Source organism: Arxiozyma heterogenica (genome assembly GCF_036370985.1).
Source record: "Arxiozyma heterogenica strain weizmannii chromosome Unknown scaffold_30, whole genome shotgun sequence".
NCBI lineage: Eukaryota > Fungi > Ascomycota > Saccharomycetes > Saccharomycetales > Saccharomycetaceae > Arxiozyma > Arxiozyma heterogenica.
The window spans coordinates 367,598-392,723 of NW_027042683.1; the positions used below are offsets into that span (position 1 = coordinate 367,598).

Genomic DNA, 25,126 nt, shown 5'->3' on the forward strand with positions numbered 1-25,126 from the left:
ACGCCAGTGAATGTAAATATGGGTACATAAAATAGATATAGACAAAAGATAATCAAACCAGACAGATGTACAAGATATGCAAACTAACTTGCAAAAAAGTTATCGTAACAAATGTAAGAAACCTATATATGTATATACATACACATATTACATATTTGTGTATGTGAACAAATACACGACTCCTAAACTATTATCATTATTTCTCTTTCTGTCAATTTAATTTAATTTAATAATTTTGAGATGGTATCAATAGCAACGTTCAAAGTATTTTCATCAAAAACCTCCCTATCCCTTAGAGTGGTTAGCAATTGTAAAGTTAAAGTCAAAATATCATTATTATTTAAATTTAGTAAAATTGTAGAGACGATAGTTTCAATAGAAAATCTCTTCTCAGAGATGAAAGTTTCAAAATATAGATTTGTAAAAGACCCCATTAAGAATTGACAATCCACTCTATCTGCAATACCACCGTGACCTGGAATAGAATGACCAAAATCTTTCACTTTAAAAGTTCTCTTCAAACCAGACGCGAAAAACCCACCGAATGGAGCAAAAAGAGATGCAAATGTGGCCAAATTTAGAGAGTGAATATAGATTGGTTTAATTGTGATAGAAGTGATATGCAATCTTTCAAAAATAACATGATTTAAATTGTAAGTTTGGGATCTAAAGATTGGATTCAATTCACAATTATTTGGTGGGTTCCAGTAATTTGAATAAAGTAGGTTATTATTAACTGGACATGTTAAATAGGAGTATGGCGATAAAATTCTGGTTAAGATAATACTAGCAATAGCTGTGAAAAACCATGCACCCAGAAAACCTTCTAAAGTTTTCTTTGGAGAGATTTCAATCAATTTAGTTTTTCCAAAAGTGATACCACATAGATATGCAAAGATATCATTAACTATAACTAGACCACATGGTAGAAGGAACCAAAATAAACCGGTCATAATATTATTAATAATTAAATGTGCTTGAAAGACGATAAATAATAAAGCCATGTGAGTAGCACATAATGATGCCATTTGGAATTTCAAATAACCTTTCCTTAAAGAACTGACAAACATGATAAACCCACAAACATATAAGCAATAACAGATAAATTTATGATGCGAGGAAATTGCAATAATTAGATCAGTATAAGGCTTTAATAAGGAAAAATTTGATTCTAAAATGATTTTATAAACATCCAACCCATTTAGATAGTAAATTGTGGTAAAGACTAAATACCAATTCAAAAATTTATTGACAGGTAAGTTTTTAGCTCTCGAGGATGCTGTAGTAACAGCTATACATTCTTTAAAAGTCATTAATTCACAAAATAACACTAGTAGAATACACCATGAATGACCTGCAGCTAAAGTCAAAAAAAAACCAGCAATCATAACAAACGTCCAAATGGTTCTTACAAAAAATGTCTGTCTCTTCTTTTCATTTTGACCCAATGTAGATTGATCTGTACCAACTGTTGGCTTGTCTACAGTTTCTGCAACCGTTTTACCTTTTGGTTTACTCTTTGAACGTTTGTTAGTAGACATTATTCAAATAAATAAATAGATTGACAGAATGAATAATTTAATCAAATTGCAATGAATAGCTAAGTTTCCTTTAATTTGCAATTGAGAGAGGATAAGGAGGGACCGTAATGGCTCTAATAGCTTAACCTATAGAAATTACACAGGATGCCCCTATCTAGCAATATAGAGTGATTGTTTTCAGTCGTTTTTTTTTCTTCTCCACATTACATACGAACCTATGTATATAAACATTGCAATCTTCCCCTAGTAAAGACATCTTTCAATTAAAAAAAAATTACGAAAACAAAAAGAAAAAAGTAACTCATTGAACAAATTTTTTATTTATTCAAAGAAAGAAAAATTTTCTTTTCCTTCTTTTTTTTTTTGTCACTTTACGGAAATTTGAATAAAAAAAAATGAAAAAATATTCTCATGGTATACAAAAGAGGGTAAGTGCAGAACAATAGGAAATGCAAAAGGACAATAGAATTCTCTTTGGAAAACGGCGATCATTTACCATTTTAGGAAATATGTAAAGAATAGTTTTCCTATTTCTCTTTGTTTCTCTTCTTTTCTCGAGAAATCTTTCACTTCCGTTGCATCGCATAAAAAACAAAACAAAACAAACTGTATTTCTTAAATACGTGCACGATACTAACTAAAACACACACACACACACACACACATATATATATATATATATATGTATGTTAGTAATAAATGGCTATCAATGAGAGATTGAAATCGATTATCAATAAAAAACGAAAAAAAAAATAAATGAATCACATTATCTCTTGGAACAAAGACAATTATATCACTGAAGACTATATTTCAACCAGTAAGAATGAACAATGGATATTCAAGTCTAAGGGAAACATAAAAAGTGGTACCATTTTATTTCAATTAAATAAAACATGTCTTTTTAGTGGTAAAAACTGTACAGTCTCAACCTTGCTTGATTCAAGTGAGGATGAAATGTTTAAAATTGTTGTTGGTTTTATTTATGAAATATTCATCTTTGGCCCAAAAAATAGTCAATGGTACGATTATTTATCTCCATTAATTATATACTATAACCAATACAAGAATACTGACAATCGTTCTACTAGAAAGAGACATACTGAATGGGAAAAGAAATTTTATTCTTACTACACTCTGTGGAAACAACAATTTGGATGGGAATTTATTGACAATGATAGTAATATGATAGATTTTAAAGTTATTTCTAATTTCATTGAATCAGCTATTGTTATGATAGATTGTTGGATAGGTCCATGCTTGCTACCTGGTGGAATCATCCCTTCAAAGACTGGTCTTAATACGTGTAATTCAACTTTAATAACTTTACAAGATGTGTGTACTCTATGTGGTGAAGAAGACTGTTTTTGCGAAGAAGAAAGTGGAAGTGAAAATGAAGATAGAAGTGAGGATGAAGTTGAGGATGATATCAATGAAGTGAATGAAAATGTAGAAGAAGAAGAAGAAGAAGAAGATTCTGATATTATAAAGAAAGATTGTATTACAATTGTCGCTGGAAGTGATACTACTGATGGTAATATAATTTCATTAAATCCCGATTCTACTTTGACAATTCATGTTTTGGACACTTCTGAACTTCAATATTCTAATCTTTTTGACCTTAACAATACTGAGCAACAACCAGTTTGGCTAGATGAAGATGGAACCCCATCAGATTGGCTCTTATATCAATTAGATCCATATTCTGAATTAACTGATTATCAATTAAATATAAAGCTAAAAAATATCATTCTCCATAAACTTATAGAGTTAAAAAATCAAGACATTTCTAAAAATGAAAAATCTTATATTATTTTAAGGAAAGCCTTAAAAAATTATTATAGATAAACAGTCTATGTACATACATACATACATACAAGCATTTTTTACACTCGATATCTTTTTCCTCTTCTTCTTCTTTTTTTTTTTTGCCAAGCTTACATATATATATATATATACTAGCTTCATTTCAAATAAGGTTTTTTTTTTCATATCTTTTGAACATATCCCTGTTGAATTAATCTTTCTACATCACTTTGTCTAACATAGAATTGTGAATCTTTGACAAAATTAAATGTTCCATACTCTGTTTGAATCTCACCAATATCTTTTAGCACTCTGATATCAATAAATATATCGCTAGGTGGGTTCATATTCCCCATTATCTCTATTGAAGACCATAACTCACTTTCACTATTCATTTCATCTATAAGGTTTTTATATTGACTCATGTATTCTTGTTCATAATGTGATAATTCATTATAACCAGACCTTTTAGAACCGTTATTATACATATTATTGCTTCCTATAAGACCATTCCAAACCATTTTATCAATGATGTCACTCCTCATCCTTTGATATGCCATCAGACATCTTTTATTTCTCTCCAGACATAACAGATTCACAAAATACTGACATTTTCTTATTTTGTCATTTGAATGACCAGACAGGACATCCTTGAGTTGATCCTTTGTCTCCTCTTCTTCCTGTTTAATGTGTTGTAAATATTCCGTATTCTGTTTCAATTGATTCACTTCTTTTAAAATATTATATATTAACTCGTCGTTATACATTGGTATTATTGTCTCATTTCCATTGAAATCATTCCTTATCCCACCATTATCAGAATTTAATGCAGCATCAAGGTATTTTTGAGTCAATTGTTCTGTTCTCTTAGCTTCTATAATCAACTTATTAGCTAAATCACCATACATTATACCATAGTATTTTGTCTCTCTCTTTCAATACTACTCTTACCTAATTAATTATTTGTTTTCATTAAGCACCTTTATTCCTTCAATTTCTCCACACGATACTATCAACTTTGGGTTACTACTCTCACAGTCAAGGAAACCACCTTTAGAAGTCCTTTCCTTTTTTTACTAATGTAAATTGATTGTCAACACTCATTGATGTTGATGAAGATAAAAATAATAGTAAGAATTTTTCAGACGCGTAAACTTCTCCTTTCTGATTAATGATTTAGATTGAAAAAATAAAAAAGGCTAAACGCGTCATTATTTCTTTATGTCTTTCATTTATTTGAAATATACCTAAAGGTAACATCAATGCCTATTATCATTGCTACCAATATTACCATAAAAATTAAAATATGCAATTCGCAGATTATCACTTGTAGTACCAATTTCATCAGAGATACTAAAAACAACGGTGATTTTTTATAACATATTCTGTCCCTAAATGTCAGATATTATTCCAAATTTTATATTCAAAAAGAATCCAAAGAAAATTAGAAAGACGTACATAAAAAAACAGCACAACTTAGATAATGGCGAAAATGATATTAATAATGAAGACAAAGATTCAAAAAATGAATTATATAATCAAAATTCTTTTATAGAAACAAAAGTATATCAATTTATGGCTCAATTACACAGTAAAAATGTAATCAATAATAATCTATTAATGGAAGAAATCCACCATGCTTTAGTGACTAGTAAATCTCCCAATTTACCATTTAATATCTCGAAACATTATTATAACAATAAAAGAACTATGTTAGTCAATTGTACGGAAAATGACTGGAATGAAGATGATGTAAAAATAAGTATGCCTTCAAATAAAAAGAACTATATGGTACCTGATAATGACTCAGTTGATGATGACACCACATTAGTTATGTCAGAAGTTTCACTTAATAATAAAAACAATAAAAATAGAAAAAAGAGATTCTTTGGTAAGAATCACCAAATAACAAGAATGAAAAGTAATTTGAAATATCAACATGATTATGATTTTCTGATAAATAACGACCTACCGCTATATTCGAAATTATTAAATTTGATAAACATAATATGTGATGAAGATGATATGAGCAATGACGAAAATATTAATAATGACAGTTTTAAACAATATTTTCTTAAATGGAAGTTACAAGAATTTTTTAGTTATTGTTCTAATCATAAAGATATAAAAATTTCGAAAACTCGATTTTTTATGATGTTTTTATTAATCAAATTGAATTTATCTATGGACGAGAGTCCATCACTTATAACATTTTTAATTAAACTAATACCTTTATCTATTAATGACACATTTTCAATACATTGTATTGATAATGTCAGCAAATTAACGAGAATCACATTAAAAAGTTTTCTTAAATTTCATAACTTGGAAAAGGTTACTAATCATCATCTAGCAATCAAATTATGGTCATTTTATTCACATCAATTACCACAATTAATACCGTATATCCAAAGCTTAAATTTACACTTAGATAATAGAGAAGATGATATTGCTATTCATTCAAAATATAAGACAAACAATTGCATATTTATTTCAAATATCATTATTCAATTTGGTCAATTGATAATGGATGATACAGATTTAAATTATTTCTTACTTAATTTGTTCATAAATCATTGGATAGTTATACTGTATGATAAAATTTCTATCATGGCATTCATAATATTAACAAATAATAAATATTTATTCCTAAAATTAAATGCAACTAAAATCAATGAAATTGTCTCAAAGATTGTCTCTATGAGATATAAATGTTTAAATGAAACAGATAACGATGATATTATACAATTGCAAATCTGCCAATTTGCACTCTGTTTAAATATAATTGAATTAATTAATAAAGATATTCAAATCGATGAGTGGGATTTAATAATTAATAAAGTAGTTGAAAAGCACATTAACAATAAAGATAGTTCTAATTTTAATATTGAAGAAAAGAATAATGACAGGGAATATCTGTTGGGATTATTCATATTAATTTTATTACTTATCGAATACTATTCACAAAATAGAAAGTATAAAATCACACATTTTGATAATAAAAACAAATTAATTATTATTTTAAAAAAATTTAAATTGCTTACGAGTGATAATATTAAAATAATTGAAAATATTGATTTAATTGTTGAAAATTTTAAATAATTAACTACTTCTTACCAACGATAATAAGATGAGTTATAATATTTAATATTAATGTTTGACTGAATTTATAAGATGTCAACAATATTCAAGATCAAAAAAAAAAAAGAATTTCATTCTATCTTTATTCACATATACCCAAAGATACTTAAGCTTAACTATTATTCCGGAAGGTTCATATAATACCTTTTTTTTTTGTCCTTTCATAATTCGATTATTAAATATTAAATAAATATCACTGCATCTATCATAATTCTATATAGGATATATATTAATATAACTTTTCCCTTACTCTAACATATTGATTCTGTAAGACCTCTTGACCAACTAAATGCACCCAATGTAATGGTCAACAATATGTAAGAGAGGGCAATCGTAATAATATAATAATTCAATGCATGAGCCAAATCCATATTATACCCCTCGTTAATGAAAGTACTAATTGTACTTAAAGAACCACAAAACCCACCTGCTAAACTGGAAACAATACGACACGCATTAATTCTTGATACAATTGGACCAGTCAAGGAGGAATTATAACCTCTTTGAACTAAAGTGAAAAACCCTAATGTTAATACAGCAAATTCGTTGCATATAAAAGTGCCGTAATAAAACTTTTTCGATAATGGATTAAAAAACAAAGAGATATAATATCTTGCAAAAGTACCAAAGATTCCAAATATGGGTCCTAAAGTCCAATCACTCCTTGAAAAGTTGTCATATACAGATGCAAGGACTACAAATAGGATAGTTAATGGAATGCCCAATCCAGCCAATAAGAAATCCACAAATTTAATATATTTACGTAGAGTTCGATAACTAATGCTCTCTACCGAACCTTCTGGTGATGAAGAAGAAGAAAAAGAGGAAGAAGATTTATGTTTGACACATATATCTATAAACTTAACAATAATATCGGATGCAAAAGCTCTACCAAAAAGATAAGCACCTAATGAAACAAACATTTGACATAGAAGCACAGATAAAAACTCCATTATACCATAAGCCCTATTTGGTAATTTAAAATTATGTTTAATATTGACTGGATTTAAACTTGTTGAAAATAAGAAGACTTCTAACATCATTGAAGAGTACGAAGACAAAGAACCACAAAACCCAACAGTTATCCCAGTGAAGAGATATGGACACTCAGTGAACCAACCAATTTCTTTGGCATTAAGTGTTTGACACATTCCCATTATTAAACATGATACAAAATTTGGCCATAAAGTATTCTGTGGTGCAATAAATGAGTAGCTATAATTCGATAAATGTGAAATTCCAAATCTTGTAGTATTACCAATGATTGTACATGTAATTAATATCAGATAACAGTGGAATATACTTGTAGGTGATAATAAAAAATCTAGACCAGCATATATTTTGTTCTGGTCCTTCATTTTATCAAGTTTATTAACCGAGTCGACTGTTGATGAATCCTCTTTATCCTCACTCATTTACTCGACTTACAAATAATGAACAAAAAAACTTTAAAAAATATTATATTTTATATACTTTCTTTCTTTTTTTTTTTTTTTTACCTCCACAAATAAAATCAAACAAAGACTATATAAATTAACTTATCTTTGTTTTTCTCTTGTCAAGATTTGACACCATTAATTGTGTACAAAAGAAATGAAGGAAACGTTAAAATAAAACATAAGTTAGTGCAGCTGTGTGATATTCCTTCTAGAAATCTGTATTCAAAATAAGTTGACGTATTCATAAAAGTATTAAATATGATGCATTTAATAACGATAATTATCAAAGACCAATCAGCCGACTAAGATAATGAAAACAAGACCATGTGGTTACCAACATTCAGATTTCAACTATTATTGGACTCAAAAGGATCTGTCTATCTATCTATATACATGCAGATGGGCATTTTCCTCCTGAAAAAAAGAAAAGAAAAAAATATCTCAACAATCGCTATCTGAAAAATCATAGTCAATTTTTTCTTCGTGACAATTCGTATTTAATGATAGAAGACAGGTATTACTTTCTTTTTTTTTAATTTTTTTCCCGTTTCGACTACATATTCCGGTATTGTATTTTTATGCAAGCTTCTCTATTGTTATTTTCAAAGGAAAACAGTGAATAAGTATGCCAATTTCGATCTAAAATACAAATATGCTTCTCCTTCTATGATGAGAAAAAGAAAAAAAAAACAGCATTATTTGATAGTATATTTAATATCTAGGAATTTAAAGAAGTTTGAACTTCAAAAAGAGGTATCTTATACTTTTTTATTTTTAATACATTTGAATATTACGTGGAAAAGAATAAATTCTACTTTCAAGTAAACAAAAGATATCGAATGATAAACATTTTAATTTTGGTTCTTTTAATATTCCAGACAATTAGTACTAACTATCGTCATATCAATAAACAAAAAAAAAACTAAAAAAAAAAAAAGCAGATAGATTGAACTATAGAACTCTCAGAAAAACAGAAGTTTAAAAAGATTTAAAAATAAACGGAGATTTCAAGAAATCTCACCTTTTTAAGATCAGATACAATATAAAGTTTACAATTATAATTTTTAGGGAGAAAAAAAGAAAGACAGAATATTTTTCTTTTCCTTTTTTGACATATACCCTATCTTTCTCTACACACTAGGAGCGAAAAAAATGGGCCAAGCAACACAAAACCCTATATAAATTGTTTTGTTATTTATCAATGTTTTCTTCTCTGTTCTTGTTGCACATGTCTTTACAACTTCTATCTACTGTAGCCAAACAAAAAGGAACATATTCTATATTAATTATATAACATGGTTAATCATCAAACTTTCTTCTCTGGTCCTCTCTATGCTTTAGATCAGGATAAAGTATCAAGTATATATTTAATCAGATCACTATTTTAAGCAATTTTAGTCAGCGTAAACATACATTTATCGAAAGTAGATGAGCCTTTCTTAATCTTTGTGATCTTAATTTCATATAAAAGAAAGGCTTTAAACAAATATAGAAAATGATTTAATATAAACAATAACAAATAAAAGAATCATACCTGTATCTTGACTGTTGTTATTCATTCCAGTATCTTCTTTTTATCATGACTATTTCATAAGTTTCCAACTTGTTTTCTTTATTTTTTTTTTTTATTTATATAATTCTCAAATTGAACGCATCTTATTTGAACTAGCTATTTTAGCCGCTGACAGTTAGCGTTATCAAAACACACACATACACTCGCACAAGCACACACATATATATACAAAGAAAGTAGTATCAAACTTTATCAAATATCTTCACCTCCATACTATTAATACAACTATATAACAATAGATTAATACAAAAAGAAACTGTACAATGATGACTGGTGATATGGTGAAGTCCAATGTCCCAAAAGAAAATAGAAGATGCACAAGAAGAAGTAAAACAGTGTCGTTCCACAATAATTATGAAAAATCCAATAAGGTGTTTGAATCAAGCATCTTAACAGAAACAACTAATAAAACTTTTAATAGTATTGATAATATTAATACTCACTATATACAAAACGATTTAAACGAAATATATCACATAAAACAAGTACCACCATCACCACAATTACAGCAACAACAAAGTAGCTTTCAAATATGGAGAAGAGGTAATAAAAGGTTCCATACAATCTCATATTTAGATACCGATTCAGATAAAAACAGCTCAAATAACTTACAGGAGAAGGTAGAACTCGACTTCCCTCTCATAATTAACAATAAAGAAAGCATTGAAAATACTTATACAGAAAGTCAGTCTGAAGATGAAGAATCAAATAATAATTCACTTCCATCTATAAAGACTTCAGAAATAATAGATAATAATAATAATAATATTACCATTATGAGCGATTTCAAGGATGATCACCTGCCAAAGGAAACCCATTTAATAAAAGCAATCCCCTCTGACCATAAACAACAAACCCAAAGTATTCTATCAAATCAGAACAGTCCTGTTATAATTGTCCACAAACCTTTAAAAGAATTAATAAATAAGACATATTTGGATTTCTTTAACGCAGATGCTAACAAAATTCATTATAAAGCTGGTCTTTCAAAGAACACTGTAGCTTCATTACCAAGCTTACATCCAGAGATAAAACGTAACCAAAAAACCAAATGATACTCACCTCTATTCTTTCTTAATTTTTTTTAATCTCTTTACTTTATGTATCTTTTTTTTTTTCTTTTTTTCATCTACTCGTTATTTATCTCGTATTAAAACTAATAATATAACAATTTTCCCTAGTTATTTTTCAAGTAATAATAAAACATTGTAATGATTACTTGTTCAAACAACAAATGATATTTTACTCCATTTATTCTAATATCTTACCTCCTTCTTGACTTTGTTCCTGCTCATCTTCGTCTTCATCTACATTTATATCTCCATCAATAATGCTCTCATGTTCATTATAAAACGTCTTCCAAAGTAAAGCCACTGATTCAAAATCCTTTCCTACAGCAATCGAGCTTTCTAGCGATATATTCAGTTCATTTAATCCATTCAATATCGAGTCCATTGTATTGTTAATATCTTGAAGGATAATATTTCTTTGTTCAATAAAATATTTATCTCCTAATTTAGTAGTATTCATAGTGTTTGCTATATTCTTATTGATATCCAGATGAGTTCTATTGCTTGTTGCAGTAAATGAACTGTTCATTTTCTAGTTGAATGAGATTCCACAATCAATTATTTTTCCTATACACACCTACATGTATCTGTACTTCTATGTACTATATAAAAATACACCAGTGAAACCGATTACATAACGTTTTTATTCATTAATATTTTTCAATTAATTTTTTTTTTGTTAGACAGAAAAACTTTATAGAGAAACGAATTACACACAAAAAGAATCAGTCCTGATCTACTAGGTGAAAAAAAAAACTTTAAATGATATCCTATGTGATAATGCTAGGAAATATATCAATAATCTACTGCCTTATTTCAGATAAATAACAGCAAGATAATGCAAGTAACTTTTGAAGGAATTAATTACAAAAAGAGTGAAAGTTAAAAGAATAAAACAATATCTATAGGTTTTTGTCTCTATTTTGTTTATACTTCTTGAATTTTAACCATCCACACTATTAATATATGCTTATTTTAATCACTAACATCGCCATTATTACTAAATCTAGGTTCTACATCGAATATTAGTTCATATTTTCTCCATTTTTTGCGTAACTCACTCTGTGAATTATTAAACTCAGATTCTCCTTCTTTATCAAATTCATCAAGCCAATCCCAATTAATATGAAACAATTCTTTCCCCTTCAATTTCATTGAATTGTTAATAAAATATGTTAATTCATCTTCATCAAATATTAATGGCTCATCTACAGTCAAATAATTCCATAATGTTAAGAAATAAAATCTTAAACTTTTAATCCCACGAACAAATCCTAAATCTTCTACATTGATGCCATTCTTCGGTGGAACTTTAAATGAATTTAATCTTAATCCTTCTTCCATATCATCCTTAGTGACACATTTAGCAAAATCAATTATATTGACCTTAATTTTTACTGTTTTCCCCTTCTTTAATGTCAAATCACCATCATACATTAACAGTAATGAAGCACCATATAATCTGAAGCCTTTCAAATTTGTCACTTCCAAAGCCAATAAATCTAATTCTTTTATTAATCTTGGTAAGTGCCTAACAATACTACCAATTTGTTGACCATCATAAAGAAATCTTGCTAAAACCCGAACAAACTGCCATCCAACTTTTACACGTCTGCCAAAGTATTTATCTCTTTTAATATAATAAGATTCATTCCATACTTTTAATCCACAAATACGTACACCTAATTTACGTGATGTCGTCTTTTGACATTTTAATCTCTGGGACCGTTGCTTACAAGAATTTGCATCCACACCGTATTGTCTTGTTCCCATTTTTAGATCTAAGGCACAGGGTTTATTCAAATGACGAGTCAAATCTTCTAACAAAATAAATTTTGATACTATTGTATCACTCTGATCTTCAATTACAATCGATTCCAAGGGAGGAGGAGAAAATTCATTCATCAACAATTCACTATCACGTCTTTCACCTGAAATTATATTATCCAAATCACTTATATTATTATTATCTTTATTATTTTCTGGATTATTTTGTAAAAGAAATTGTGAATCTTTAGAATCAATATCTGCTCCAGAATGTAAAATGTTGTCTCTCACCGTAGTCTTCTGTTGAAATTGTTTTAAATCCATGACTGAATGTGAACTATTGATAGCATTTGAGATACATTCCTTTTTCAATTTATGTAGCAATGGTGATTCTGATTCTTTATCTGTCTCCACCAAAGAAATGTGGGAATTTCTTCTCATTGAATTAATTGGTGAACTGTTATTGACAGATGTGGAGGAAGAGGAAGAAGATCTTACTTTTTTCCTAAACTGCCTACCTGAAATAGTTCTAACTACACCACCTCCCAAATTATTATTATTATCATCAGTGCTATTTTTTCTTGTCGTGATTGGAGCAAAAACTTCTTGGATCACCAAGTCTTTCAACTTTGTATTTAGAACTGTGGAGCCTGAATCACGTCTTCTTTTAATATTACTATTATTCTTATGATGTTTAGGTATCTCCGAAATATTATCATTATCTTCAAATGTTGTTGATATATAAGAATCGTCGGGCACAGAACTAGCTGTTGATGATGGTGAATGTACCTGGGAATAAGAATTTGATGGGGAATTTGGATAATAATGTCCCCATAAGGAATCAGGTATAATATGTTGGTTATCATCAATTGATACTTCGGGTAAAAATGATCCGTGGATGTATCTGCTTCTATTATATTTAACTGATGCTGGTTTTGAATTGTTAGACAGAGGAAATGAATAGATATGTTCCAGTGGAGCTCCAATATTTTCATCCTTAGATAACTTAGTTTGTAAATATTCTGATTCTAGAGTTGAATCTAACGTACTTTTCCTATCATCATTCTTTTCTTTCTGTGGAGTAGGCACTTGATTTAAAAATTCTTCTCTTGAATTAAAATGCTGCCTGACGTTAAGAACACCAATATAACGTGGCATGAACTGTAATAACTTGTTATTTGTTAGTTCCATTGTTTCATACCATTTATTTTCTCTACTGACTAAAGTCTTACATACTGCTCTTTTAGAAAATCTAAATATTGCTGTGTGTCCACCAACTCTATTTGTAAATGGTTTCAACTCAACAGCCAATGGGTATTCTTTATCAGCATCATCATCGTCATCTTCTTCATTATAGTCATCATTATCAACTATTTTTTCTCTTCTTTTACCCACCTCACTTGATAGTTCTTTTTCATCACTTTGGTATTGTGCTCCCTTATCTCCGTTATTATCATCAGTTCTTATTAGGACTTCCTTCTCTGAAGATGTCAAGTCACTATTATCATCATAAGAGTTAGGATTGGATAACTGATTATGTGCCTCATACTCATCATGACCACCATAAGTTAATTTACGATTGGCTCTGCGACTACTCACACTACTCCTTGATTCAATTTTTGTTAATTTTTCAAATCCATTATCTGTATTTATAAAATCAGTGCTATTTTCATTATGTTCTTCCTTATTTAAAATTTTTGATGTCTTTGATACAGTAGATTTTGATTTATGTGGATAATATGTGGCGGAGGAGACTGGCTTCAACATAAGATCATCATTGAAGGTATTTGACGCTATATTATCTTGATTCATGATATTCGGTCCAGATAAGCTTGCTTTTTGTAAACCGACAGTTAACATGGATTTCTTTTTATTTGAGGAATCTAGTCTATTTACAATAATATTATCATTATCATTATTATTATTATCATTAACGATATCACTATTAATATATTTATTATATGTATTAATTAAAATATCATTAGAAGCATGCCGTAGATGATTTAAATCTTTGTTATCGTCTATATATTGATTATCTAAGATACTCACTCCACTGTCCAAATCAATCTTCTTTGTATTATCTTCATCAATAACCTTATCCCTACCACTTAAACCAGTATCCGAATCATGTTTCAAAAAAGATTTTGGCTTTGTTGTATCCACGTTATTGCCTTCAATACTTTCTCTGAAGATACCTAAATAAGTGGATGCTTTCCTACCAGAGAGTGCCGGAGGTAATACTCTTTCATCCAATGTATTTAAATCCTTTAGGGATTCTGTATGCTTTTCGTTATGGGATAGTGATATATTTTCTGTTATATCACTATCATAGACCATTGTCAATCATAAAACAACAAAAAGGGAGACGATAAATATATCCGTTTAAAAATCAAATATATAAATAGAATGTATGTATTTATATAAATTGAAGTAGAAGTTGAAGATGATGATACAACTTGTAAAAGAGAAAAAAAAAGACAGTAAGAGAAGAAAGGAATAAGTTATCTCCAAATAGTCTAGCTAATAACTCTTCGGATGTAGGTACAAAGAATAGCGAATAAAGTATATTTGTGGCGTCCGCATACAAGACGTATTCTTATTCGATCACCAAAAGTCTAAATTACTTGAAATTGTGAATCAAATTCTTCTTTCATATTTTCTTTTTTTTTTAATCACAAGATATTTTTCACCTTTTAAAATTTTTACATTTTTCTATTTTTTTTTTATTTTTATTTTTTCTTTTTCAGATCAAAAATTAGGGTTTGCATAAAGGAAAAAATAGGGTTGAAACGTATCCATGATTACTAAGCATAGCAAGTTTTCTGTCTCAGGGAGAAGGTTATTAGTAATTATGACTAGCAGCAGTAACAATGCGATAGTAACGCAATAACCTAATAATAATGTTGTTATATTTAAATAATTGCTGTTTTAAATAGTAGCTTTAAAATAGAATATGTGTGTTGGTCTTTTCAAATCAAAATACAATATTAATATATATATATATATATATATTATCATGCCTCTTTGATTCAACCTCTGTAATAGTGTGTGGAAATAAACGGCATCTTAGTGATAATAACAGGGAATAGTTTCCTCCTAACCTCTACAATCACTTCAGTGCCAGGTTTATGCATGCCTAGATTAACATAACCCTGTCCAATATTGACAACCCTCTTAACAGTTTCATCTGATAGACTTGGAGATACACTACCTGAAGTAACAATGCCAATAGGTTCTAAAGTGTCCTTATCTAATAACCTAGAACCGGATCTTGCTGCTGGTGCTGGCACATCAGATTTATACCTGAATCCAATTCTGGTTTGTGAATAATTCTTGTTATTCAATTGATCCATTATTCTCTCGTACCCATTAAACCTTGTCTCCACATTATCATCCAACCTTCTACTTTTGGATATTAGCCATTTCAAATTACCTTCTACAGGGGTTAACTTTTCATTCAACTCGTTACCATATAGACATAACCCAGCCTCCAACCTTAAGCTGTCTCTTGCCGCCAACCCAATTGGTTTCACTGCAGATTCATAGGACAATAACTGTTCACTAAACTCGATGGCTTTGTCCGATTCAATAGCTATTTCAAAACCATCCTCACCAGTATAGCCGCCTCTCAATACACTGATTGGTATACCGGAAGGTAAAACGAAAGTTTTACGTTGTCCAAAGACCAAATTATTCAAATCCTGGGAGGCACCAGATGCTGAAGAGAGCAATGCAGCTAAGACTTTGGGAGATTTGGGACCTTGCAACGCCAATAGAGCTTGATTCTTAATCGGTTCCCACTCTACATCTAACCCCTTAGATTTCAAAGCATTAACATTTTGTAAGAAGAAATCCGAATCTTCTTGTATTCTTGATGCATTAGTAACAATATAGAAACTTTGTTGTTCTTCATTATGCACTGGTCTTTTGAATATCATTAAATCATCTAGGATACCACCATCTTCTCTCAAAAGTACGCTTAAAGAACCAAATGTCGGTTTGATCATAGAGAAGTCAGTTGGTGTGATACGATTCAATAAATGAATAGCATCTTTGCCCGTCACTTTACTTTGTAACATATGAGATACATCAAATAAACCTGCATGTGAACGGACCCATTTATGCGAATCAATGTGATTTTGAATAGATGGGTACAATAAAGGCATCATGTAACCAGCAAAAGGAACCAGTTTCCCACCCAGTTTAGTGTGTAAGTCATAGAGAGGTGTTTTCTTAAGTTGATTTGCAGTTGCTGTAGAGAGGAGTCTTCTATCAATTGTAGATCTTAGCATTATATGTAAAAGTTATTATTATTATTATTATTATTATTATCCTACTAAGTAGTTAAGTATATATATATATATATATATATATATATATGTGTGTGTGTGTGTTTGTGCAGTGCTAGCTTGTAGCAATGAACCTTAACACTTTAACGGTCAATTTGTCTCAAGTTACAGTGTACAAGGGATACATCCATATGTATAATACTTACATTATATATATATTATTCCAACCTCCACTTCTCACAGACACACAAACTTTCCTAACTCCATCTGAGTATCGGTCATTATTTGCAGTACTGCAGTCCTCTATCAGCTGAAGATAACAAACAGATACATTCCAACTTATTTGTCTCTTTCCCCCCATTCATCCGTTCCCTCAATGACACAAACGCTCTGCTTCTTTAGATGTGTGGTGCACAGATTCCTTTGTGTTTAACTCCCTCCAGGCCTCTTGACTCGGGAATTTAGGAGCCTTTTGTAAGACTGACTCCTTCCCTCCAAACACAAACACAAAAACACGCTTCCTTTTTTCTGTCAAGGGAACCACACCATGTGACTATGATTGGAATTAGAATTACAATTAGAATGCAATGTTTACACATATGGCAAGGCAAATCCAGAGACCTTTGTCTATGCGAAGATAAAACTAAGGTTTTTCGTATCATACCAATGACACGGTAACAGAAAAAAAAAATAACTAAGAAGAAAGCAAATCAATAGACAAACAAACATTATAAGTCTTAAGATAAATAAACAGAGGAGATAAAACTAAAAAAAAAAAGAAGCACGTATCATCTCTGGTTCCATCCTTTAGTTGCTGTATTCACCCTCCCACTATTCTTTCTTTCTTTCTTTCTTTCTGTATTTCCTTCTATGCCTCTTTACATTTTTCATACTTCTATTTTGAAGCTTTGAACTGTTATTATGTATATATCTACTATACACATACATATATATATATATAGATATAGTGTAATTACAAGAAAGATGGCTAATAAATTGGTCTTCTGCTGTTTATTGTTTATGACAAATCATAATATCTACTCTTCTCCAAATCCATAAATTCACCTTGAAAATCCCATAAAGGTTGGTAATTCTTACAATCTTTCAACATGCTTACAGAATTACTGTTGTTTTCTGTTTTATTTGTCTCCAAATCATTAAATTTAATTAAATGAGAGATACCAGATATCAGAATTTCTTCACCCAACTTTTCATCTGTAGTAGGAATAATCAAGTCGGCTGATGCTCTTGTTGGTTGGATATATCTGTCCATTTCAATTCTTAAATGATCCATATACTCAGTTAGCAACATATTTAATTCATAACCTTCCAGACATTCTTTCTCTCTTATCAGATTAATTAATCTTTTATCTGAATCACAATCTATATATACTTTAAGATCCGAAAGGTTATTGATTCTTTTATCATATAATGCATAACAACCACATAGTATAATAATATTTCTACTTCTACCTCTGCTTCTATTTCTACTTCCATCATTCTTTTGTCTATAGAGTTCGTTATATAATAATTCAAAATCATAGTCTTTGTAACTGTAATTTTTTAAACCAGCCTGATCCTTGTTCTGATACGACTGATCCAAATCTATAATATTGAAGTCTGCATCTGGATATGAGATAAGCAGTCTAGCTTTAATATGTCTAGCAGTAATATAAAGTTCGGTGGCATGACCTCCTGCAATATTCACCAATAAAGTCTTTTCAACCATTTACAAATCCTCAAAATCTAGTTTTCTTTTTTTTTTTTTTTGATCATATGCCCCATCTTATATTAAATAGTACTATTTCATCTCATCTCTCCCTTTTTCTCGATACTTCTTTTTTTTTTTTTTTTTTTTCATAATTAAATACAGCTTTATAGTTTTTTTATTTTATTTTATTTTTTTTTGAGATGAGCTTGATATTATTTTTAAAAAAAACAGTGCGATTTAACTATACAGACATCTCATTCATGAGATAATGAAACTAGTCTAAAAAGAAAAGAAGCAGGAAAGAAATAATCATACACCAAATAGACTGTCACAACAATCACCATATCCCCCTCCCATCCTCCCCCCAACTCTGCAACATGTCATTTGATAAAGAATCAGATAAAAGGTTGAAATTTAAAGTATCTAAAAAATTACAAATTTCACCAACTTTCGAATCAATGGATTTGAAATCACAACTGCTACACGGTATATATTCCTATGGGTTCGAAGCACCTTCCTCCATTCAATCCCGAGCCATTACTCAGATTATTTCAGGGAAAGATGTTATTGCACAGGCTCAATCAGGTACAGGTAAAACTGCTACTTTCACTATTGGTATGTTACAAGTCTGTGATTTCAAGAAACATGAGTTGCAAGCATTGATCCTTTCTCCAACAAGAGAACTAGCATCTCAGATAAATACCGTGGTCTCTAACCTAGGGGACATGTTGAATGTTAAATCACTCGCTTTGGTTGGTGGCAATAAAATGAATAAAACTGATTTAAATAAATTACAAAATGGCCAATACCATATTGTAAGTGGTACACCAGGAAGAGTCCTAGATTTAATAAAGCGTGGTACTTTAGTGGTAAAAGGTTGTAAAATGTTGGTTCTTGATGAAGCAGATGAGCTGTTAGGTGAATCACTAGGGTTTAAGCAGCAAATTTATGACATTTTCACAAAATTGCCAAAGGGTTGTCAAGTCGTGGTGGTGTCTGCTACAATGAGTAAAGATATTATTGAAGTGACTAGAAAATTCATGAGTGATCCTGTCAAGATCCTTGTTAAACAAGATCAAATCTCCTTGGATGGTATTAAACAATATCACGTCAACGTTGATAAAGAAGAGTGGAAATTTGATACCTTATGTGATTTATATGATTCCTTGACAATAACACAATGTGTCATCTTTTGCAATACTAAAAAAAAAGTGGATTGGCTATCAGCAAAACTTTTACAGTCGAATTTTAGTGTAGTATCCATGCATGGGGATATGAGACAGGAAGATAGGGACAGAATTATGAACGATTTTAGATCTGGCCATTCCAGAGTATTAATATCCACTGATGTTTGGGCTCGTGGTATAGACGTGCAGCAAGTATCACTCGTCATTAACTACGATATACCCGAAATAATAGAAAATTATATTCATAGAATCGGGAGATCTGGTAGGTTTGGTAGAAAAGGTTGTGCTATCAATTTTGTCACGAGGAATGATTTTAATCAATTAAAAAATATAGAAAAATTCTATCGTATTAAGATAAAACCAATGCCTGCAAATTTAGATGAATTAGCATAAAATTAGATTATTATAATTCCTTTTGTATACCTAAATATATATATATATGCATGTATATATACTTAGGTATATATGCATCCTAAAATCATATAGAATCATATAACGATTGTAATTGTGTGTTTTGAATATTATAGATATCAATAAGCTTATTTAAGGGAAGATCTTTAGCTATATTTGATAAATTCCTGAACTTTGACACCACTTCAATATTTATTTCTCTATATGATGTTTCTAAGGATTTCTTATCTTCTGCATCTCCTACAATATCATATTTTAATAATTGATATTTATCACTTATCAAATTAAGATTCAAAACATGATGATTCTCATCCATGTCAAAAATAATAATATTTTCATAGTCTAAATCTTCATCATCTAATATTATATCACCTTCTACGCTATTATTACCTCTTTCCACTAAATCATCATCAAAAATATATTTGATTTTGTTCGGGAACATATACTTAGCATTGCAACTTAGTTGATCTGATGTGTTTTGAAAATCTATTTTTGAATCTTTTTCACAATCGCTTATTGTATCTCCTTCATTAAAATGATGTTCAACATTGTTATCCATTACAGACACAAAAAAAGGTTCCATGATGGCATATATTATTTAGCCTGAATAATGAACAAGGTATATTCATATTTAGATTGTAACAGTTGTTCACTCCAATAATTAATACCAATATCCCACATTTAGGTATTTAAAGTAATCAGAACTTAATTGTTCAAAAAATCAGACAGTTACGAATTAGTTTCCTAAATACTCCCCTTTTTGAAAATTTATATGGTCAAAGCTTGTCAAATAAAAATAAGAGATACCATACATGAACAGTGAGGGTACAAACATAAAGAACAGAATGAACTCAAAAAATAAAGGAAAGGGACAATCAACAGAAAGAACCAAGAACAAACAATCATTTATGTGGTATTATATCACTCTGCCATGTTGGTATAATTATATTTTCGTATTACATCCAAACACATAGGCTAAGTCTATATCTTATACCTATCCAAATAAATTAACATCAAAAACTTTTTAAGTTAACCATTCTTATGATATGTGTTACCCTTATGTCTCGATAGCCGATCTTGTAAACTTACTAGTCGAAGACGGTGTTCTCACTTTTTTCTTGTTTATAAACAATATATACATCTGTATATCTATTGACCTAAACTATCCCATATATATAGTAGAGTTTATGTATCATATATAAAGAACAACCAAGAATCATTTATCTAATCTTACATTCTAGAAGAGTGCATCTTTTGTAACAGGTTCTTATCAATTATATTTGATAGCGTTCTAGTTTAGAAGGACCCAGCAGTATTTTACGCACTTATTTTATTTACATTTTCAAACAGTGGTCTAGTGTTTGAAGGTGCCAGAAACCAATAAAGTCACTTCTGATATTAATTACACGATGTCAGCTGATCAATTGAAGACTCTTATAGTTGGTAATGACAAAGTCGAGTCTCCAGATGCTATTTAGGTTCTAGGGTCCAGTGTTTCAGTCCCTCTGGAACCACTACTTTGGTTCACCAAGTTTAGCAAGACTCTAGGGTCTACCATTGCTTTTGCAAATAACAAGCGTTTTAACCAGCAATTGCCAGCCAAAGAGACACCATCAGTTGCAGACTGTGAAATCATCAGGGATTTAACTAAGTTGGTTTCCAGCTTCTCGGGTGCTACAACAAATGAAGGGAATGTTATGTACGCTAGATGGGAAAGCGAGTTAATGAATTTTTTTAATATGTACAAAGACGAGAACTTAAACGATAAATATAAAGTGGAATTAGCAAGCTTAACTTTGAGAGAAAGTGCTTTAGGTTATTTTAGAGAAATTGAATCTTCAGTTAGCTCTGTTGAACAATTAGTTGGTTTAATGGGTAAAAGATTGGATACTAGATTAAATAAGCTACAGGTTTATTTAAAATTACAAGCTTTGTATTCCATTTCAGATTTCAAAGAGCTTGCCAAAGCTATCACTGAAGTAGAAAACAAGGCTCCTCCAGGATTTCCTCATTGTTTTTACATTGCTACATTTTTAGTTGCATCACCACCTGAAATTAGAAGTTTTATGTCAGCTGATAATATTGATTTGACTTCATCGTGGCGTACTTGTTTAAATAGAGCTAGATGCTATGCCAGTAACTTAGGTATATCAAATAGTATGGTATCAAATACAGGTAGAACTTATCACAACTTTCTAGCAAAATTGGTGAGAAATAGTCATAACAATAAAGATGATTCTTAGTCAATTAGGTGCTTTAATTGTAATAAAAGAAGTTACATGAGTACATTGTATCCTTTTAACAAACTATCACAAGAGTCACACTCTTTTTGAACATAAAATTGGATAAATAATTCTTGGTTGTTGACTATCTGTATATAATGTATAAACTACGTTGTATGTACAGGAAATATTACAAGTAAATAAGGCTCAAGATAAATATACAATTTATAAATAAGAAAAAACACAAGAATGTTGTTGTCGCTTGAAGTAAAAAGAAAATTCGCACGATTGTTTGTAATGATACTATAGGACAATCTATGTCACACCTCCGAACCATCACGATCACCTCAATAGCAGAAGGATCAAAAAAAGTTAAACTGATCCAACCGAGGTTTGAACTCGGGATCTTCGCCGTGTAAAGGCGACGTCTTAAACCACTGGACCATTGGACCATACTCCAACCGCTCATTATTATAGTTTGGGCTTAGGGCTAATTCTTTAACAGGACTATTGAACGAATAGTAAGGGCAATAACAAATATATAAGAATGTTATATATAGGAAAATTAAGGATTATTGCTTTTTTTCTATTTACGTTTATATACAACATATAGATTATTTACGAAAAAACTGTTATGGAAGATGATCTTTTATCTCCAGAAAACGTTGTCCTTTTATATGTTTTCTGGAGCTCGATCAATTATTCAGATTTGTATATTAACGAGCTTAGTGATCCAAACCCTAAATTTTATTACATTAATTTAGGTGCACTAGTGGATTAGAACTGCACCCCAATTCTTTAATCATGGTAATTGTTATTATTCTATTCTACAGCACTCATTACTGCATAATAAAAAGCTTAGTTCCATTAAGATTACATAAGATTTTGACTGAATCTAGAACTATTCATTGCTTTAATAAGCCACACACTTATTACTAATGATTATAATAATTATGCTGTTTATCATTAGTACACCCAATTACCATAACTAGTAAATTGAGGTACAGTTACTAATTCACTAGTACACCTTAATTATTATAATAAATATTAGGGTTTAGATCACTAAGTTCATTAACGTATCAATCTGAATAATTGATCGAACTCCAGAAAACATAAAAAAGGACAATGTTTTCTGAAGATAAAGAACCATCTTCTATAACACTTTTCTTGTAGATAATTCATATATTATATATATACATAAATGGAACAACAAGCAAGTAACAAGCAAAATGACTTCAAATAAATATATAAGCTCGACAAAGCTGCTCAATGAATAAGATCGTTTTTAGAAATTATATTATCGACTGTATTGATTCCTGTCTCGACTATTTGAATACTTGTTAATAATATTTGCACTTCCCCGAAATATACAAAAGAATTTAACCACACCGTATTACAACATTCGTAATGGTAATTCTAGACAAATACTTTAAATAATTAAATAGTTGAGGGTGCAATAATAAATTATTATATAAATGCAACAGCTGGAATTCCATAACGGTTTTTCTATTACTTTTTCACTTTATTTTATCTTATACAATATTTTGTATACATTTATAAATAAGACAGGACTACAACCTTGAATATTAAGATAATATTCTTCTGTATATAAAATTGTGTGTTATAAATACTCTTAATTAGCTTCTGTTATAGTTGACAATAGTTCTTGTAATTTTTGTTGTTGTTGTTTTTTTGCTTGAATAGTTTAATGTGTTATTCTCAACAAATTCTGATATTCAAAATTGAAGATAGAATAACCTACTGAAGAATATCACAAAACCCAAATCACCTTTTTCAATTTCTAATTGACTTATATTTTAAATTTTAGTTAGCTCACAATATCTCCTTTTATGTAACAGAATAAAAAAAATTACTCAATCAGGGAAAGTCCTTTTCAGGATATTGGCAGATTATTTATTAAATTATTCAAATTATTTAATGAATAATAGTAATAAATATAGTAGTATATTACTATGTAATATATATGACTATATATATCAATACGATAAACCTGATGCTATTAATAATTTTATCCTTATTCCATTATATCACATTGCCTTCACCTTATATAAGCTCGAAAGTATACAACACAAACTTTTTTTTTCTATAAATCTTCAGCTAAACTTTTAACCTTTACAATATTTATTATCACTACTCATTTTGAGCATTCAAAAAAAACCAATATAAGATAATTAAAAATGATCCTTAAAAGAATACAATCTATAGAATTTTATTTTTAAAAATATATAGTAGGAACTAATCAAATATGGCTACTAAAAAAAAGAACAGAGAAGCATAATATTTATAGAACTTGTGATTAAAAGTGTAGCAATAAAAAAAATGAATGTTTTTAGTTGAGAATTTTCAATTTTACTGATCAATCTTTATTTTCTATGAACTCTTAAGATTTATCAAAAATTTATATAAAATAAAGAGCATTTTTCTCATTCAAGTTCTCTTATTTGTTAATAATTATACTTTCCTGTTCTTTATATTAATTTTGCATTTTTTTATTAATTACATAATGTTAAATAATCACACTTTTTCAGGTTCTTCTTTAATCTATAATGGTGTTTTTATTTATATCATTTTTTATTTTTTTTTTTTTTTTGCTTTAATATTTCAGTTGTTAATTACAACATTTCTTAGCTATTTAAACTTCAAAGGCGATGAGCAAGTAGTTCAACTAAAAGAAAAAGGAACAAAATAAGAATAAGTCTAATTTTTGAGTGTATCCAATTTCGATGGGTACAAGAGTTGGCCATATAACTGATCAGCAATACAAATTTATCTAAAATTTCCTATACAAATCATTGGAATATTAAATCATTTTTAATATTGTATATAAAATAGAAAGTATCAGAAAATAAAGCAAAAACACTAAATCCAATAGTATGATTTCAGTAAGTTAACTTAGGTTATTTTTTTAACATCCACAATATAGAAGTGTTTTATTTTTAGTTCCAATTTAT

General features: G+C 29.4%; 13 protein-coding genes and 1 non-coding gene across 14 annotated transcripts; 5 read left to right on the forward strand and 9 right to left on the reverse strand.

The window, feature by feature from the left end:
* Window positions 1-221: 221 nt before the first annotated feature.
* Window positions 222-1,541, reverse strand: CDS1 (phosphatidate cytidylyltransferase; the record flags this gene model as incomplete). The annotated part of the gene is made up of 1 exon (XM_064860256.1): window positions 222-1,541. The coding sequence occupies one exon, from the start codon at window positions 1,539-1,541 to the stop codon at window positions 222-224; it is 1,320 nt and encodes a 439-aa protein (XP_064712917.1).
* A 756-nt stretch (window positions 1,542-2,297) lies between these two features.
* On the forward strand, window positions 2,298-3,386 carry RKM3 (protein-lysine N-methyltransferase; the record flags this gene model as incomplete). The annotated part of the gene is made up of 1 exon (XM_064860257.1): window positions 2,298-3,386. One exon carries the CDS (start codon window positions 2,298-2,300, stop codon window positions 3,384-3,386), a length of 1,089 nt encoding a protein of 362 aa, XP_064712918.1.
* A 140-nt stretch (window positions 3,387-3,526) lies between these two features.
* Window positions 3,527-4,252, reverse strand: PSF1 (DNA replication protein PSF1; the record flags this gene model as incomplete). The annotated part of the gene is made up of 1 exon (XM_064860258.1): window positions 3,527-4,252. One exon carries the CDS (start codon window positions 4,250-4,252, stop codon window positions 3,527-3,529), a length of 726 nt encoding a protein of 241 aa, XP_064712919.1.
* Window positions 4,253-4,739: 487 nt separating this feature from the next.
* On the forward strand, window positions 4,740-6,446 carry PWA37_003740 (uncharacterized protein; the record flags this gene model as incomplete). The annotated part of the gene is made up of 1 exon (XM_064860259.1): window positions 4,740-6,446. The coding sequence occupies one exon, from the start codon at window positions 4,740-4,742 to the stop codon at window positions 6,444-6,446; it is 1,707 nt and encodes a 568-aa protein (XP_064712920.1).
* Window positions 6,447-6,736: 290 nt separating this feature from the next.
* Window positions 6,737-7,900, reverse strand: PWA37_003741 (FluC/FEX family fluoride channel; the record flags this gene model as incomplete). The annotated part of the gene is made up of 1 exon (XM_064860260.1): window positions 6,737-7,900. One exon carries the CDS (start codon window positions 7,898-7,900, stop codon window positions 6,737-6,739), a length of 1,164 nt encoding a protein of 387 aa, XP_064712921.1.
* Window positions 7,901-9,760: 1,860 nt separating this feature from the next.
* Window positions 9,761-10,552, forward strand: HED1 (Hed1p; the record flags this gene model as incomplete). Its single annotated transcript, XM_064860261.1, has 1 exon — window positions 9,761-10,552. One exon carries the CDS (start codon window positions 9,761-9,763, stop codon window positions 10,550-10,552), a length of 792 nt encoding a protein of 263 aa, XP_064712922.1.
* Window positions 10,553-10,748: 196 nt separating this feature from the next.
* Window positions 10,749-11,096, reverse strand: DAD1 (Dad1p; the record flags this gene model as incomplete). Its single annotated transcript, XM_064860262.1, has 1 exon — window positions 10,749-11,096. One exon carries the CDS (start codon window positions 11,094-11,096, stop codon window positions 10,749-10,751), a length of 348 nt encoding a protein of 115 aa, XP_064712923.1.
* A 446-nt stretch (window positions 11,097-11,542) lies between these two features.
* Window positions 11,543-14,671, reverse strand: KCS1 (inositol polyphosphate kinase KCS1; the record flags this gene model as incomplete). Its single annotated transcript, XM_064860263.1, has 1 exon — window positions 11,543-14,671. The coding sequence occupies one exon, from the start codon at window positions 14,669-14,671 to the stop codon at window positions 11,543-11,545; it is 3,129 nt and encodes a 1,042-aa protein (XP_064712924.1).
* Window positions 14,672-15,363: 692 nt separating this feature from the next.
* On the reverse strand, window positions 15,364-16,626 carry GCV1 (glycine decarboxylase subunit T; the record flags this gene model as incomplete). The annotated part of the gene is made up of 1 exon (XM_064860264.1): window positions 15,364-16,626. The coding sequence occupies one exon, from the start codon at window positions 16,624-16,626 to the stop codon at window positions 15,364-15,366; it is 1,263 nt and encodes a 420-aa protein (XP_064712925.1).
* A 1,015-nt stretch (window positions 16,627-17,641) lies between these two features.
* Window positions 17,642-18,352, reverse strand: DAS2 (putative uridine kinase DAS2; the record flags this gene model as incomplete). Its single annotated transcript, XM_064860265.1, has 1 exon — window positions 17,642-18,352. The coding sequence occupies one exon, from the start codon at window positions 18,350-18,352 to the stop codon at window positions 17,642-17,644; it is 711 nt and encodes a 236-aa protein (XP_064712926.1).
* Window positions 18,353-18,711: 359 nt separating this feature from the next.
* FAL1 (ATP-dependent RNA helicase FAL1) lies at window positions 18,712-19,914 on the forward strand (the record flags this gene model as incomplete). Its single annotated transcript, XM_064860266.1, has 1 exon — window positions 18,712-19,914. The coding sequence occupies one exon, from the start codon at window positions 18,712-18,714 to the stop codon at window positions 19,912-19,914; it is 1,203 nt and encodes a 400-aa protein (XP_064712927.1).
* An 85-nt stretch (window positions 19,915-19,999) lies between these two features.
* Window positions 20,000-20,515, reverse strand: ATG31 (Atg31p; the record flags this gene model as incomplete). Its single annotated transcript, XM_064860267.1, has 1 exon — window positions 20,000-20,515. One exon carries the CDS (start codon window positions 20,513-20,515, stop codon window positions 20,000-20,002), a length of 516 nt encoding a protein of 171 aa, XP_064712928.1.
* Window positions 20,516-20,542: 27 nt separating this feature from the next.
* On the forward strand, window positions 20,543-22,175 carry PWA37_003749 (uncharacterized protein; the record flags this gene model as incomplete). Its single annotated transcript, XM_064860268.1, has 2 exons — window positions 20,543-20,551; window positions 21,411-22,175. The coding sequence occupies 2 exons, from the start codon at window positions 20,543-20,545 to the stop codon at window positions 22,173-22,175; spliced, it is 774 nt and encodes a 257-aa protein (XP_064712929.1).
* A 357-nt stretch (window positions 22,176-22,532) lies between these two features.
* Window positions 22,533-22,606, reverse strand: PWA37_003750. The gene has a single exon. It is a non-coding gene; the product is annotated as a tRNA-Val (tRNA).
* Between the last annotated feature and the right edge of the window lie 2,520 nt (window positions 22,607-25,126).